Source organism: Hippocampus bargibanti, linkage group LG06 (assembly GCF_051943395.1).
Source record: "Hippocampus bargibanti isolate YZ-2025 linkage group LG06, ASM5194339v1, whole genome shotgun sequence".
Lineage (NCBI taxonomy): Eukaryota > Metazoa > Chordata > Actinopteri > Syngnathiformes > Syngnathidae > Hippocampus > Hippocampus bargibanti.
Window position 1 is genome coordinate 23,043,910 of NC_142739.1, and position 14,872 is coordinate 23,058,781.

Genomic DNA, 14,872 nt, shown 5'->3' on the forward strand with positions numbered 1-14,872 from the left:
ACGTGGCTTTAACCGAAGACTGGGGGCGGGGAATGGAGGACAAAAACAGTCGGCCGCCATTTTGTTGTTAGAAGAACGGGCTCGTTCGCAAACGACACATCATTGAGGCAGCTCCACGTACGAAAAAAAGTCCGTATGCCAAGGTAAAGTTCGTATGCCAGGGTAAAATTTTCATAAATTCATAAAACCGAAAAGATTGTAAGCCAAGGGGTTCGTAAATCGAGGTATCACTGTATTTGACATCGTCCCTCCTTACGAGTTCCTGGATACGATTTAACTTTCCCTGCTCTTGTTTTTGCAGTATCTTCCTTCACAGTTGAGGGGCAGCACTGAGATGGATGCATGAAATCTGCTGACATCACCTACCCGAGATCCAGTCAGAGCTTAGCTGGCGCAGAGACAAAATCGAGAAGGAAGAAGGGGTGGGGTAAGGGGGGAAGAATTGGACATGTAACTGCGGATTCGACATGTGTATAAACACGCGTATAACCCCCGGATAGAGTTTAAATCCGTCATCCCCCGGAAAAGACCAAAGCAGCATCGTTCGTTACACCGGAGAAGAAAACAACATACTCATCCACAAACACGTGCTGCGTGGAAGATGAGATTGTTGGGTCGCTAAGCACTCCGCTCCCTCCCTCCCTCCTCCCTCCCACTCTCCTCTTCCTCCATCGCCATTTCAACCCCCCCGCCTTCGTTCACCTTGTCTGTTCTGGCTTTTACTGTTGCGTCAGAGCCAAGGAGAGGCATCCGCGAGAGAACCATGCCGGGGGAAAGCGCTCACAGATCCGTCCCCGCCAATGAGCATCCGGGGCAGGGGAAGGATGACAACGGGCTCCCAGGACCAGGTAGGATCTTTGGGGCTCATGGGACAGAAACAGACACCGCTTCCAGTTTTAATCCAACGAAAGACTGTGATAGCATACACGGGCAGAATGTTGACTATCTGGTAATAGAAGCTCTAATGCACTTGTGTCGTTCGTCTTAGGGCACTAAAACACACAGCAGCTTATTTCCTGTTAATTGCAAAAATCATACTTCCTAAGCATGTGTGTGACTGTCCCCCCTTTTTCTAGCTTCTCTGCTCCTTCCGAAAACCCCTCCCTGCCCTAACCCCATCCTCATCCCACTGCTTCATCTGCTCCAGCTTCCTCCATGTCATCCTGCGCATGCAGCCTCATTTGTTGTCTATCATGCAGTATGCAGTTTTGTCAACTGTCAAATTTATCATACAAATGTGACCCCGCCCTTCCGTGACTAGGTAAGCTGGATCATGACATAAAAACAGGGTAGAAATTAGACACACACGCGTACATGTTTTTTCTAAATGGTGGGGACGAAGGACTTTGCCCATGGAAAGACAATTTCAAACATAAGAAAATATATATGTATTTATGAAACTCATAAAAAGAACACACTCACTCAGAAATCACTTTCAAATGGCATATTTATTGTTTTAATTTGTCCAGGTTTACGGACTTTCGTGACTACTTTAGCTGGATCGTGACATTAGTCACACACACACATACACGTTTTTGCTACATGGTGGGGACGAGGTGTGCAAAGGACTTGCCCAGTGTAAAGCCAATTTCAAACATAAAAAAAAATATTTTTATGAAACTCATAAAAATTATTATTATTTTAGGACACCATTTTTTTGGGAGTTTGTGCTCACTCCGAAATCACTTTCAAATAACACATTTCTTGTTAGAATTTTTCCAGGTTATCAGCTTTCCGTGACTACTTTAGCTGGATCATGACATATCACACATGGCGGAAATTAGACACTCACGCATAGATGTTTTTGCTACATGGTGGGGACGAGATGTGCGAAGGACATATTTATGAAAGTCATAAAAATTTGAGTTTAGGACACAACATTTTTTGGAGTCTGTGCTTGCTCAGAAATCACTTTCAAACGGCATATTTCTTGTTTTGATTTTTCCAGGTTTTCAGCTTTGCGTTACTACTTTCGCTTGATCATGACAGCAGCATGGCAGAAATTGGACACACACATACACGTTAGAAAAAGTTAGAAAATACACCATTCATTGGGGTTGCGCCTTATACACCGGAAAATACGGTACTTGTTTCACTTTTATTTTGCATTTTCTTATGGCACATTGCATTTTAATCTAGCTAGCTGTTAGCTATCTATTAGCTAGCTAGCCCGCTTTCTATAGATTAGGGTTACTTCCGGGTTGAGTGAACGCTGGCCTGTGTAGCTCCCGCTGCTCACCCAAAGAAAAATGTATCCTGTGACTGTAAAGTGACCTTGAGAGTTTTGAAAGGCGCTGATAAATCAAATGTATTATTATTAGTGACCGCAAGCGTACATTTGACAGCCATGTTATTTTTTTATGAGCAGCCCTGCAGGACATGTCTAAGTCAAGAGTAAAGAATAAAATAGAGGCTATTTCGGCATAACGATTTTATGACCAATTAAATATGCTGCTTTTGTGCTATGTTTTTTTCTTGCGCATTATTCCTTCAAGATTGCAGGAATTTGAACTCTCAATGAATGAATGTAATTTAAATGATCAATGGATTCATGTATTTTAAATGCTGACATAAATCATAATCCTAAGTATATTTGAAAGCAACAAAACGTGAAGGAAAGTCATTTTTTTCTCCTTTCCTTCTTAGCTGACTCTAGCGCACTAGCTAACTCCCCTCAGGCATGTTGCGAAGGCGCTGCAGCCTGAGTGATTCTGCTCCACTTATTGTTTCACTGCCTTCCCCCAAACGATTAGCACATAGCCATTCAAGAAACGACAGCTGAGATATTGTCGCTCACATTCAAGCTTAGTTACCTCGTTGTCTTTTAGTACTTTCTGATTGGAAAAACAAAAGCATGATGACCAATCATTGCCCTGAGTTATGATCATACTTTGCGGTCTATAGCGTTTTTTTCATACAAGTCTGTAATGCATGACTCAGCTTATATACCAACAAACTTCAAAGCTTATTGTTGAGGAAGAGATCAAGTTGAGATGTTAAGTGCTGATGCTTGCACCCGCCACAGCCATGAGGAGTTCTCAGGAAGCAGGATGACAATGATAACAGGCAGAGTGACGTGTGTGTTCGTATTTGTCAGTGGCTGGCACAGAGCAGTGCAACTTGTGTGTTGAAATGGCCAATCAGCATGCGGATTGAGGTCATGGTGACAACAGCCTACTTAAAATGAAGCCTCTGTTCCTTCTGTGTGGCCGAAAGGGACTCACATCACATCTACTCAGGATATATTGATGAGAAACTGAACTAATGTATTTATTACTTCATTAAAACCAATCAATAAACCAAAAAAAGCGTCTATAAAGATTTTTAAGTTTCGGATGGATGTTTGGTTGGATGCATACGTTTTCTTTGAGGCTAAAGGAAAGTGGACGGATGTGTTCAAACCCTTAAAGTGTGTAAAATAATTTTGTTTTCCAGGAAAAAGCAGACATCCATCCACAGTGTCGACACCCAGTGACAGTGGCTCTTCTCCTTCTGACAGTGGTTCAAGCCCTTCTCCAGGCACTCCCCAGAAGCTACTACCATCACACACATCCCCATTTGGACCCAGAATATTTTATGCAACGTCTAACTCCACGGAGACTCCTAGACCTCAACCTGAAGGGTCTGACCATCGGCAAAACAACCTGCCAAGATTATCCGGGAAATTAGGCGGTCATGGACCTTGTGGCCGTCTCGTGTCCGTTAAAATGGAAAGAATCAAAGTTGGTGTCAGATTTGGGAGATATATTTTACATATTCCTGCAGCAAACGCATGAATTTTATATGTGCTCTGTGTATCACCCCAGGTCCTGACTGGCTCTGAGGTGGAGAGTGATTATCCAGATCCGCAGACCACGGACACAAGGGTAGTGATGGGCCAGGAGATGCTCCTTAAACCGTCAATGATCTTGAAAGGAACACACGTGCATGGTCGTTGTGATCAGGCTAGCCCATCGTCAGTCATCCAACGTTTTTCTGAAACTCGGACAAAGGCAAAAAAGCCCCAGATGGAAATGAACGAGGAAAAGTGCAAAAACCTGGATGAAGAAGATAAACCAACAGAACATGGTCAACCCACAACCATACATATTTCCCCCGTGAACAGTCTTGCATTACCATCTTCCTCATGTCCGGAGCCCATCAAAAAGAATGAAAATTTTATGGCAAAGGTAGAAGGTCAAAGCCTTGCTGGAGTTGAAGTGCCTTCCAAGTCTGTCCATGAGCAGCCCTGTCCCGTGACTCTGTCTTTTTCTGAACCAACTCATTCTGTAGACCCTCTCCAAGTGGGTGTGCCTTCCTCCCTTGACCCTGACTTCTTTTATACGGCGCCTTCCACTCCAAACAAGATGGCGTCACATGCCTCACATCTTAAACATCATTCATATCCAGGCTCTCCCGCTTTCTCCCCTTCACCATGCTTACCCTCTGACAGCGATGACCTCTGCTCCCCTGTCACCTCCCCATCTGGCTCTTATATGACAGCTGAGGGAGGAAGCTGGACCTCCTCCTATGCATCATCCACCTCCCCTTCCACTTCTCCCAATCTGTTGCTTTCAGAGGATACACCGGAGGCTCGTGCTAGCTTTGTTGGCTCCTTGTCCGAGATTGGAGATGAAGTTGGTGAGGAAAAGGTGCAAACGAGTCCAGAGCGTCAAATGGAGAGGGCAGGGGAATTAAATAGGCACTCTTCAGGTCCAGATGCCATGAGTACGCGGCTTGGGATAACTACTACAACCATACCTGAAGAGGAAGAAGCTCAAAATGATGAAGATGAGCCCAAGAGTTCTAGAGAAAGGTGTCACCCTTGTTGGGTGACTGCACATACATCTCCACCAAGGAGCAGTAGTAGCCACACCAGTGACTCCCAGGAGGACGATGTTGAACCTGAAAGCTCCCTCTGTCCGGTGGAGGAGGTTAGTACAGCCAGAGAGGAGGACCTAAACCCCACCTATTCAGGACTCAAACTGCATCTCGATCCATGTTTATCTGCAGTAGATTATGGACACACAACTGATCAGCGAGAGAAAACATACCAAAGTGTCACTCCTGATGTAGCCTCATCTCACCCCAGTCCCAACTCACCTGTCACTCACCTCAATCGTTCCTGTCCTGAAGCCTTTGGTCATCTTAGCTCCAGTTCTCTTATATTTTCTCGGGGAATTTGCTCTGAGGGTACACCAGAAGATGAAAGGATGATTCCTGTCTCTCTGATCCCATTTCCTCCTCACACAAACTTTATTTTTCAAGCAGATTCATTTGAAATCACTCTATTTCCCACAGAAGATGACAATGAAATAGTAATGGATAGAAATGACGGCAAGGATGTGGATGCTTATGCAGCAGGGGAGGAGGAAGGAGACATTGAAGATGATGATGATGATGAAGAAGATTATGCTCCAGATGATATCAATGGGAATAAAAGCGTGGAAGGTGGAAATGTTGGAGATGATGAGGACGAGGATTTGAATGATGATGACACTGACGGCAGTGGAGAGGCAATTGATGGAGCTAATGTCGAGGTCAAAGTGGTTGAGGAAGATGAAGAAGAGCAAGATGATGTTGAGGGAAAGTACGTCAGAGAAGTACTGGAAGGTGCCACCGACGAAGACAGCTCAACCTCCTTTCTTCATACACTCTCAGAGACATCTATAAATGACGGTCTGGATGACTTATTCTGTTTCCAAGATGATACGGATGACTCATTAGATTCTGCTTCATATAATGGGGAGGAAGATGAACATCTGTACAGTACTGAGAGATATGCACAGTCATTAGAACCGATGGTGGATTTGACTGAAACACAATCAGCATCTGAAACAGGACCTGGCACTACAATCGGTCAAGCTGAAATCTTTCACACCAAGCCAAGTGCAGATATGATAGTGGATCACTCTGAAACTTGTCATTCTGCAGACATGTTTACCATGTCTGCATGCAAGGAAATAGAACACAAACCTACAGAAGATCCAGCATGTTCCAGTCCATCAGACAAAACAAAAGCGGATGAAATCTCATCAAAGCAATTTACTGCTGTCCATCAAAAAGCAAACGCGAGAACGATTGAAATGAAAGATTTTCATTTTCAAGCGGAATCTCAACCCAGCCCTTGTGGTGTTTCTCACAACAACTCATCTGCCCAGTCTTACCCTTGCATTTATTTTGGGAGACCAGAGACAATAGACCCTGGTAATCCAGTTCTTCACAAGGAATCGGCAGAAGATGACGATAATATGAACGACTATAGGTCGAAGCAGCCCATGGAAGGCAGAGAAAAAGATCCTTCTCCAGAAAGGGATTCTTTTAAATTGCTCATTAAACATAGTCCTTATATATCAGAAAGCAACGTAGCTGCAGCAGCAAGTAGAATTTTACCATCACAGGGCTCTTACAATAGATCTGACAAAGCTGAGAGGGAAGATTGGGATAAGAAGAATGAACACTCCAGAGTAGATCTCAAAAGTGTGGACTGTAGGGTTACTGATTTAGGTTCTTTGAGTTTGGGTATGACCACTGCAACGAATGACTTGAATAAAGGTGTGCTTCCTCTCTCCTGCCCAAAAGACCCTAGTCCAAACCCTAGTAACATCCCAATCTCTACTTCTCCTGAGGTCATTTTAGGCCAGGCAGACAATCTGACCTTGACTCCTGAACATCGTCTCGGTGACTCCGGTCAAGAGAATTTGAGTACTGACGAAAAAGTACTGAAGGCGTCAGGATCCTCTCACTCTCCTCTCGCCATCTCACCCAAAAGAGAAAACTCTGAAACAGATACAAGAAGGGAAATTGATCATGAACCCAGGATTTGGTTTGATGGCAAAACCCAATTACATTTAGGATCGGTGTCTGAATTTGGAGTATGGGGAGCAGGAGAGTCTCTTTCCGTATCATTGGGCAAGAAGTGTGAGTTAGAGTCAGAGACTGTCCATATGTGTGACACAAAAGGCCAAAGGACAGAGACGACTATGATTCTGAACACGAGTAGTGAACCATACCAGACATATGACAATGGTTTTGGTTACGTTCCGGAGATGAAGGATCTCAACAGAACGGATGGAAAAGGGGATCTGAGAGAAGATAATGAACTTATAGAAGAAGGGACTTCTGTGTCCAACTTGGTTTCTTGGAAGTCCATTGAGGAGCTGTCAGAGGCAGGTGGGGGAGAACGAAGATTTCTTCATGATGATGTCAGTAATTTAAATCATAATAATGACGGCGATAGCATAGACACCCAAATACAACGAGCATGGATGGATTCCAACAATAATAATGATACTAACTTTGACTCAAAGGAACTACCAATGCGTGAAGGTCTGAATGCTCTGTCTGTAGAAGCGAGACCTCAGTTTGCGAATGTCATAGTCAGAGAATCGGTTTCCAATATTCCACTTGAAGAGACACCATCAAGCGTTTCTGTTGAAACATCAAATGATGACCCAGAACCTGCAGGGGCTTCTGAAACCCAAACAAGGCACATGATACAAGTGCAATTAAATAATACCAACATTGGTAAACCTCAAACAGGCCAACAACTCAGAAGCATACTAGGAAGACACCTAGGCGACCAGACAATCACTCCAGATAGTAACACAGCACTTAATTTACTAGATGGATTCTTTGGTCCCTTTAATCACAGATGGAAATCGAATGCCCCTGGAAATGCAAATTATGGTTTGCAATCAGAATCGGATGAGATGGTGATCCAACCTGACACTGGACACCAAAAAAACATTGATGGCAGTCCTGCGAGTGACAAACATGGCTATGAACCAAAGACTAAAGAATCTTCGAAAGGACAGCAGTGTGAGCACTTGAACTCAGGGATGGGCAAGGAAGAAAATGCTATTGTATTTAACAAAAGTTGCTCACAGAATGAGAAAAAGAAGAAAGAAACACCCTCCTCGGCACAAACTACCCTGAAAAGTTGTTCACAAGATACTGCTAAGGATTCTGGCACAACAAAGAAAGGGCGAAGACAGAAACAACACAAGACATCGAAGGTGATCAATAATTCGGATTCCAGTCTTGACATTCTTGATGCCGAAAAGAAGCCTCTTGGTCCCAAACACGCTTCCAAAAACGGAAACGTAAATTCTGACAGCGTCCTTCCAATCATGAAGAAAGAAAAAAAGGCGAACAATAAAGCGTCATCGTTTGAGCCTCAGCAGAAAAAAAACAAGTCTGGAACACAGAATCAAGTTGGAAAGCGTCAAAATAAAATGAGTTGCAAATGTGACAACTCTACGTCGGCAAACCTCAACGCTACAGTCGAAACAAACCGAGACTCACACCAAGAAGACAGTCTTGACAACAGGGCAGAAATGCTTGACAACAGACCACTGTCAAATCGTGACAGAAGAATCACAGTGGACATTAATGACAACATAGACAATGACCAGTACTCATTATCTCAGGTCACCACACTAGTCACTCCATTTCCTTCCTCATGCATCCTTCAAATTTCGACAGAGCCACAAAATGAGCTTCCCATACCTGTGCAAGAATCCCAACCAGCGCTTTCAGACCACCGACTCACTTCCCTCTCCGCATCCTATGCATCCGCCTCAATTAACTCTACTTCTCCTTCACACGGGCAAGTAGTTACCCCGCAAATTGTTCCAGGTGACAAAGGAACCGCCATCGCACATTCGACATCATCTGAGTCAAGTGTTGCTTTACACACAACTTTTGCCGAGTCCAAGCCAACCCAAGAATCATCCTTCATTCCTTCACCCTATTACGCCAAACAAGGCTTCATGAAAAACCGGACCAAAGGTAAGAATTATGTCTTTTGCTAGTCATCACCCATATTTGCAGCTCAAAATACAATCAAATAGTGATCATTCACTACTTTTCCCCTGTAAGAGTCCAGCCTAGTCAAGAGTCCAGAGAGTGAGAATGACCGTGAAGCCCTTAGTCGTGTCCTCAAAGAAGCAGCAGGAAACAAAAATGGATTGGTGGAGAGAACTTCGGAATCTGGTCAAAAGGAAAGCCACCCCTTCTCTTCTTATCAGCTAACTGACAAACAGTCAAGAGGCTCTGCAGTCAACCGCAGCCATGCAATTTCTGAAAACGTCACAATCAATTGTGAGTCTGATTGCAACATGATATTTACTGTATCATTCTATTCGTAGTCTTACTATACATTGCAAAATAAAGAGCAGAAATGAGGTCAGGCATTGACAGTGACGCGTTGACTCGCGATGATCGTTATTAACTCATTCGCCGCCATTCTCAAATTTATTCGGGAATTGAAAAGCGTGACGTGGAGCGCCATTCCCGAATTGGTTCTGTTTTTTCTTGCGGTGGGTGCTGATAAAGCGCTGGTCATACCTCTGGCAATGTTTTTCCCTTCCACGAGGGGGCAGCATTTTCCTTTTTTCCATGCTAATGCTTTGTTACAGCTTCAGTTGTTGTTAAACAGCTTATACTATCTAAATCAATATGTATGTATTGTACATGTATTGTATTTTGTACAGCCGCCCCCATTTGAAGCTCAGATAACTCCAGACCCATATAACTTCAAAATTAACTCTTTTTTTTTTCTGACAAAAGAAGAGTCAAAGGTTTTATTTACGCTAAATTGAATGTTTATGTAGTTCTAAAACGAAATATCAGAATCAGAATCAGAATCATCTTTATTGCCAAGTATGTAGAACACACAAGGAATTTGTTTCCGGTAGAACATGCTGCACTAGTATCGTCGTCAAAAAAAAAAAAAAAAAACTGCTAAGTGGTACTATACAGTTCCATTTTGGCTACTGTTGAAAGGGTTCAAAGAGTTAATGGCTGTGAGTCCTGGAATTTTAGTGAAAACGACAAAAAACTGGCACTGGACTGGACACATTTTTGCACATTGTCTGGCACTGAATGAGTTAATTACCTCTGCCTATTAAATTTAACCAGCAATTTTTTCATATATTGACCTAGATTTTTTTTTTTCAGTACCCATGTTCAATTTACATGCTCCGAACTTTGTGCCTGTTTTTTTCCTGAGCAGCATTTTAATACACAGCTACTAAAATTGACGAACTGTGTATTTCTATTTAGGACCTAAATAGACCAAAGGCTGCCTCTATTTCATCTCGACTCTTGGGGATACATTTCAGGTGGAATTGTTGCATTTTGAGGAATTGCAGCAATAACAAAATTTCACGAGTAAAATAAATACATAAATAAAGTACATACATACATACATAAATATACGAATCTCTTCTTTTCCTTTCGGCTTTTCCCTTCAAGGCGTCGCCACAGCAACTCAGTGTCCTCCATCTTTAGAGGTTTGATCCGCATAAATACATGAATACATACATAAATACATGAATGCATGAATACATACATAAATAAATACACACACCAATAAATAAAATAAATTGGTGAACGAATGACTGAATAAAAAATAATAAACCAATAAAATTTAATACAAGTTTAATTTAATTAAATTCAATGGAATTGGATTTAATTGAATTAATTAAAAGTAAATCAAATTCATTGAAATTAATAAAATAAGACACCTAATCATGTGTTTGTACTGTCCAGGCTCTCCAGTGGCCTCCTGTCATGAGTCTGAGAGTGACGGCTCAGCCCTTGAGCTGGAGGACGAGCCTGTGAGACCTCATCATCAACAGGTGAGTCCAGATGCCATTTTTTTCCTCTATTGATTGTTATGCGCAAAGTCTTATTCATATATCAATATCATTTTATTGACGTCATAGTTTGCAAGCAATGTAAAAGTGCATTAAGCTATTTAACTCTTAAATTGGCAAAGTAATTAAAAAAATCCAACCAGTTTGTTGGCACTGTCCAACTGTACCAAGCAAAATGGAGCAGAACTAAAAATCCACAAACAGTTTTGACCTATTGGCTAGAAAGATACGTTATCAGTGAGATACTTGACATTAGGAGGTGCAAGAAATGTTCTACTTGCTCTTTCCAGACCTGACTTGATAATATGACCTGCCCTACTATCTTTTCAGCAAATTAATTAGGTCGAGTAGTTTTAAGCAATCTTAGGAAAGAAGGTGAGCTAATTTTGGCACCATTGCTTCTTAAAGGACAACCGACACCATTTTTTGTTTCCTAACTGACATATGAAATGTTTTATAGAATCTAAAATAGCCAAAACACACAGGCTGATATTTTTAGTCAAATGCAAAACACCAATAAAAATGAGTTAAAATGTCCCAAAACTACTTCATAAGAGAGGTCTCGGAGGCTCTCGGAGAGAGGTCAGAAGGTCCCGCCCCCTTGTTTGTGACATAATGCCTGGACGTCTTGCCTTGCTCTAGAATCAAAACAATGGCTTCAGATTCGGAGAAGACGCTTTCTTGTTACTCATCCAGTTATGAATATGATTCAAATTGTTCTGAAGAGGAAAGCATAAATGTTTGCAATCAATTAAAGAAGTCCTCCCGTGTCAATTCGAGCCATCAGGACTCCAATGTAGCGTCCCACAAAATGCACAAGACGGCGCCCAAGCTCCGTTTCAAATGGTCTGATTTGTCTGCTGGGAATTTGTGTCGACTAGTATCAAATAGTAGTATTGGTGCAACACACAACGATTCACCATCGCGTTATGTATGTGTTTTCCTTGTAATTTCGCCATCAACATGGATCAACACAAAGTTTTCAGACCAAACAAAGTACCTAAAAATGCATTGTGTGTCGCTTTCTCGGTCAGGGGCGTTCCTTCCGTGACGTCACGTCAGGCATCGTCATCAACTCGAAAACAAGACTTCCTGATTATTCAGCGCGAGTCTTAAAACGTAAAATATAGCTATATGGGGTGGAATCTTTGTAAAATACGCTCATTAGAAGTCATTTGAAGCGATTTTACAAATTATGGACACAACTTGCCCGGAGGTGTCGGTTGTCCTTTAAAATTGTCTCAAATGACATTTTTCCTCCCTTGCAGTCCTTCTCCTCTCCAGACGAAGGCCTCAACCGAACAAAGCAGAGCCGCAGCGAGAAGAAAGCCCGCAAGGTCAGACTCGCCATGCTTCCATGAATCATTTTGATGCCAGTGTATCATGACGTTTCTTCTGCTGCTCCGTTCGTGTAGGCCATGTCTAAACTAGGTTTAAAGCCGGTCCACGGCGTGACCAGAATAACCATAAGGAAGTCCAAGAGTATCCTGTTCGTCATTAGTCAACCAGATGTGTTCAAAAGCCCCGCGTCGGATATTTATATCGTATTTGGGGAGGCTAAGGTAAGTCTTCTTTCTCAAATAAATCTCCGTTGCTGGTTTCCACTGACTGCATCGTCTGTGATTCCCCCTCTGTCCCAGATTGAGGACCTCTCTCAACAGGCTCACAAAGCTGCTGCAGAGAAATTCAAAGTGCCCATGACCTCCACTCCTGTGGTACCCCCCGTCCCACCCAGCGTGAGCATCAAGGAGGAAAGCGAAGAGGAAGAAGAGGAGGTAGACTCACTTATCTGGATGACGTTTTAAGACACGTTAACGCCATGACTATGCACCATGTTGTCCTTGCAGGTGGACGACGGGGGTCTGGAGCAGAGGGACATTGAGCTGGTGATGGCTCAGGCTAATGTATCTCGAGCCAAGGCCGTGCGTGCGCTGAAACACAACAAGAATGACATTGTGAACGCTATCATGGTGAGGATGTTAGATGATGAATGGATGAATGAGTCACTTTTCAGTTCTGGAAAATGTCAATGGGTTTGTTTTTTACCACTAGATGGCAGTACAGGTAACATCTGACTTACGACCGGCTTGATTTACGACCACCTGTACTTACGACCACGACCTCCAGACCCTATTTTAAAAATTTTAATTCTACGCCTGGCACCGCAACGGCAACGCGTACGATAATTTTGGCCAGCCAGCCAGCCAGCATCTCACTCTCACACAGCAATCGACCGTGTGATGACACCAGAGGGGGGAGTTTGCTAGTCATTTAGCTTCCGAGTCTCTATTCAACATTTTGAATGGATTTCGACCTACGACCATTTTGACTTACGACCGTTTGGTCGGAACAGAACTCGGTAGTAAGTCGGATATTACCTATATAAGCTCGATACACTGAGTGCACACTGAGTCGCAGAAGGACTTTGTTATGACTGCACCTAAGCACTTTTGGAAAACCCATTTTCCCTGTGCATACAAATGAGCAAAAAAACGAGTTTTTCAGCAAGTAACGGGGGAGAGGTTTAAAAAAACAAACAACCCCCATTTAACTCATTCACTGCCATTCCCTGAATTTATTCGGGAATTGAAAATATGACGTGGAGCGTCATTCCTAAATTTGTTTGGGTGTTGGTTTTTATACGGGGGGTGTCGATAAAGCGCTGGTCAGACCTCTGGCAATGTTTTTTTTTTCCCCTTCCACGAGATGTCAGCATTTCCCTTTTTTCCGTGTTAGCGCTTTGTTACAGCTTCAGCTGTTGTTAAAGCGCTAAATAAATCAATGTATTGTGTTTTGAACATGCACCCCCATTTCAATCTCAGATAACTCCAGAACCACATCACTTAGGAATTAACTTTTTATGTCAGACGAGAGAAGAGACTCTAAGGTTTCTTATGCTGCATTGTCGTCCTAAAACTCAATATTCTGTGGGTCCTGAAATTTGAGTGACAATGGCATTTTTGCATGTCGTCTGGCGGTTAATAAGCTAATAAAAACTACAAGAGTAGCGGTTCTTCCAATTTTGCATTGACCACATTTCTATGCTTCTTTCTTCCAGGAGCTGACCATGTGAATGGCGTAGGTATTTTTGAAGCTTTACCACCTTCCTCCTCAACCCAAAGCCCAAGTACCACTCTGTATCGCTGCTACTGTATGTTGTACTTCTCCAGTACATGCTGAATAAAGCAAATAATAAAAATGTAAGCTTAGCTGGATCTGCATTTATTTTAACATACGGGACAGTGAACATTTCATTACATAAAATCACGTAAAACTTTAATTGTCTGTACACCTACCTTGGTAAATGCCTCAGTCTTGGCCCCGCAAAAACGTACCGTATTTTCTGGAATATAAGGTGCACCTTCAACGATTGACAAATTTAAGAACCTTTTCCATACATAAGGTGCGCCGCATTATAAGTGCCATCATTCTGAATGAAGAATTTTCAAACTTTTTCCATACAGAAAGTGCACCGGATTATGGCACATGGTCAACTTTTGAAAAAATATTTTCTTTTACATGCGCCTTATACTGCATAAAATATGGTACATTATCATCGTTGCAGGTGCCTTTAGTGTTTTTTGAAAAGGATTATGCACTCTTATTATTATTTTTTGAATTTCTTGGTTTTTTTTCCATATGTAGCTGTCAGAGATGTTCGATCGGACACTGTAGACGATGGCTCGGAACGAGAGAGATTGTCTTTTACAGCCGGCTGGAGACATAGCCATCCATGACAGACTTCTGAATTCTGCAGCCCTCTACCAAGCTATTTGTTGAGAGTATATGCAAATTTAAGTGATACATTAGTAAAACATAGTTTTCTTGATTAGAATACCATGCCCCTGGAATGTTCTAAGCCCCAACAGCTGTAAGCAATAAAACATAGGTATTTCGTCTTTTTCCATGAGCTGATAAATTTGTAATCTGGCTAATGAGCTCTTCCTGTGAAGGATGTTCAAGTCGTAAATAACTTCAGTGATAAAGCAGTATCCCAAGTCCTATATTCTGTCCAGGGCCAGATCTCCTATAGGAAGCTGACATTTTAGCTTGCTGTGTCTGTTTACCTGATTGACCCCTGGTTGTCTGTGCTTCAATTGTGTATTTCGAGTCACACATGTTGACTAAGCATATAACAGCATGGAACTTTTAAATATGATAACTTCTTATTCTGTCTAATATCTATCAGTAGCTGTTCTCCTTGGTTCTTTCTCCACACTGCTGCACCT

At 42.4% G+C, this 14,872-nt stretch overlaps 1 protein-coding gene across 2 annotated transcripts; it reads left to right on the forward strand.

The window, feature by feature from the left end:
• Positions 1-298: 298 nt before the first annotated feature.
• On the forward strand, positions 299-13,841 carry nacad (NAC alpha domain containing). Of its 2 annotated transcripts, XM_088998937.1 has the most exons (10): positions 302-848; positions 3,436-3,722; positions 3,807-8,772; positions 8,863-9,084; positions 10,537-10,625; positions 11,912-11,980; positions 12,059-12,205; positions 12,284-12,418; positions 12,491-12,613; positions 13,702-13,841. In XM_088998937.1, exons 1-10 carry the CDS (start codon positions 764-766, stop codon positions 13,714-13,716), a joined length of 6,138 nt encoding a protein of 2,045 aa, XP_088855063.1. In that variant the 5' UTR covers positions 302-763; the 3' UTR covers positions 13,717-13,841. The 2 variants fall into 2 exon arrangements, with proteins under 2 accessions (XP_088855064.1, XP_088855063.1); XM_088998938.1 differs by lacking the exon at positions 8,863-9,084 and having other exon boundaries at positions 299-848.
• The last annotated feature ends 1,031 nt before the right edge of the window (positions 13,842-14,872 follow it).

Bases quoted from the DNA above. Each gene is read 5' to 3' on its own strand.
- nacad (XM_088998937.1), top strand. From the start codon at position 764: ATGCCGGGGGAAAGCGCTCACAGATCCGTCCCCGCCAATGAGCATCCG. The intron at 11,981-12,058 runs GTCAGACTCGCC...CCGTTCGTGTAG, and splicing joins GCGAGAAGAAAGCCCGCAAG to GCCATGTCTAAACTAGGTTT. The intron at 12,206-12,283 runs GTAAGTCTTCTT...CCTCTGTCCCAG, and splicing joins TCGTATTTGGGGAGGCTAAG to ATTGAGGACCTCTCTCAACA.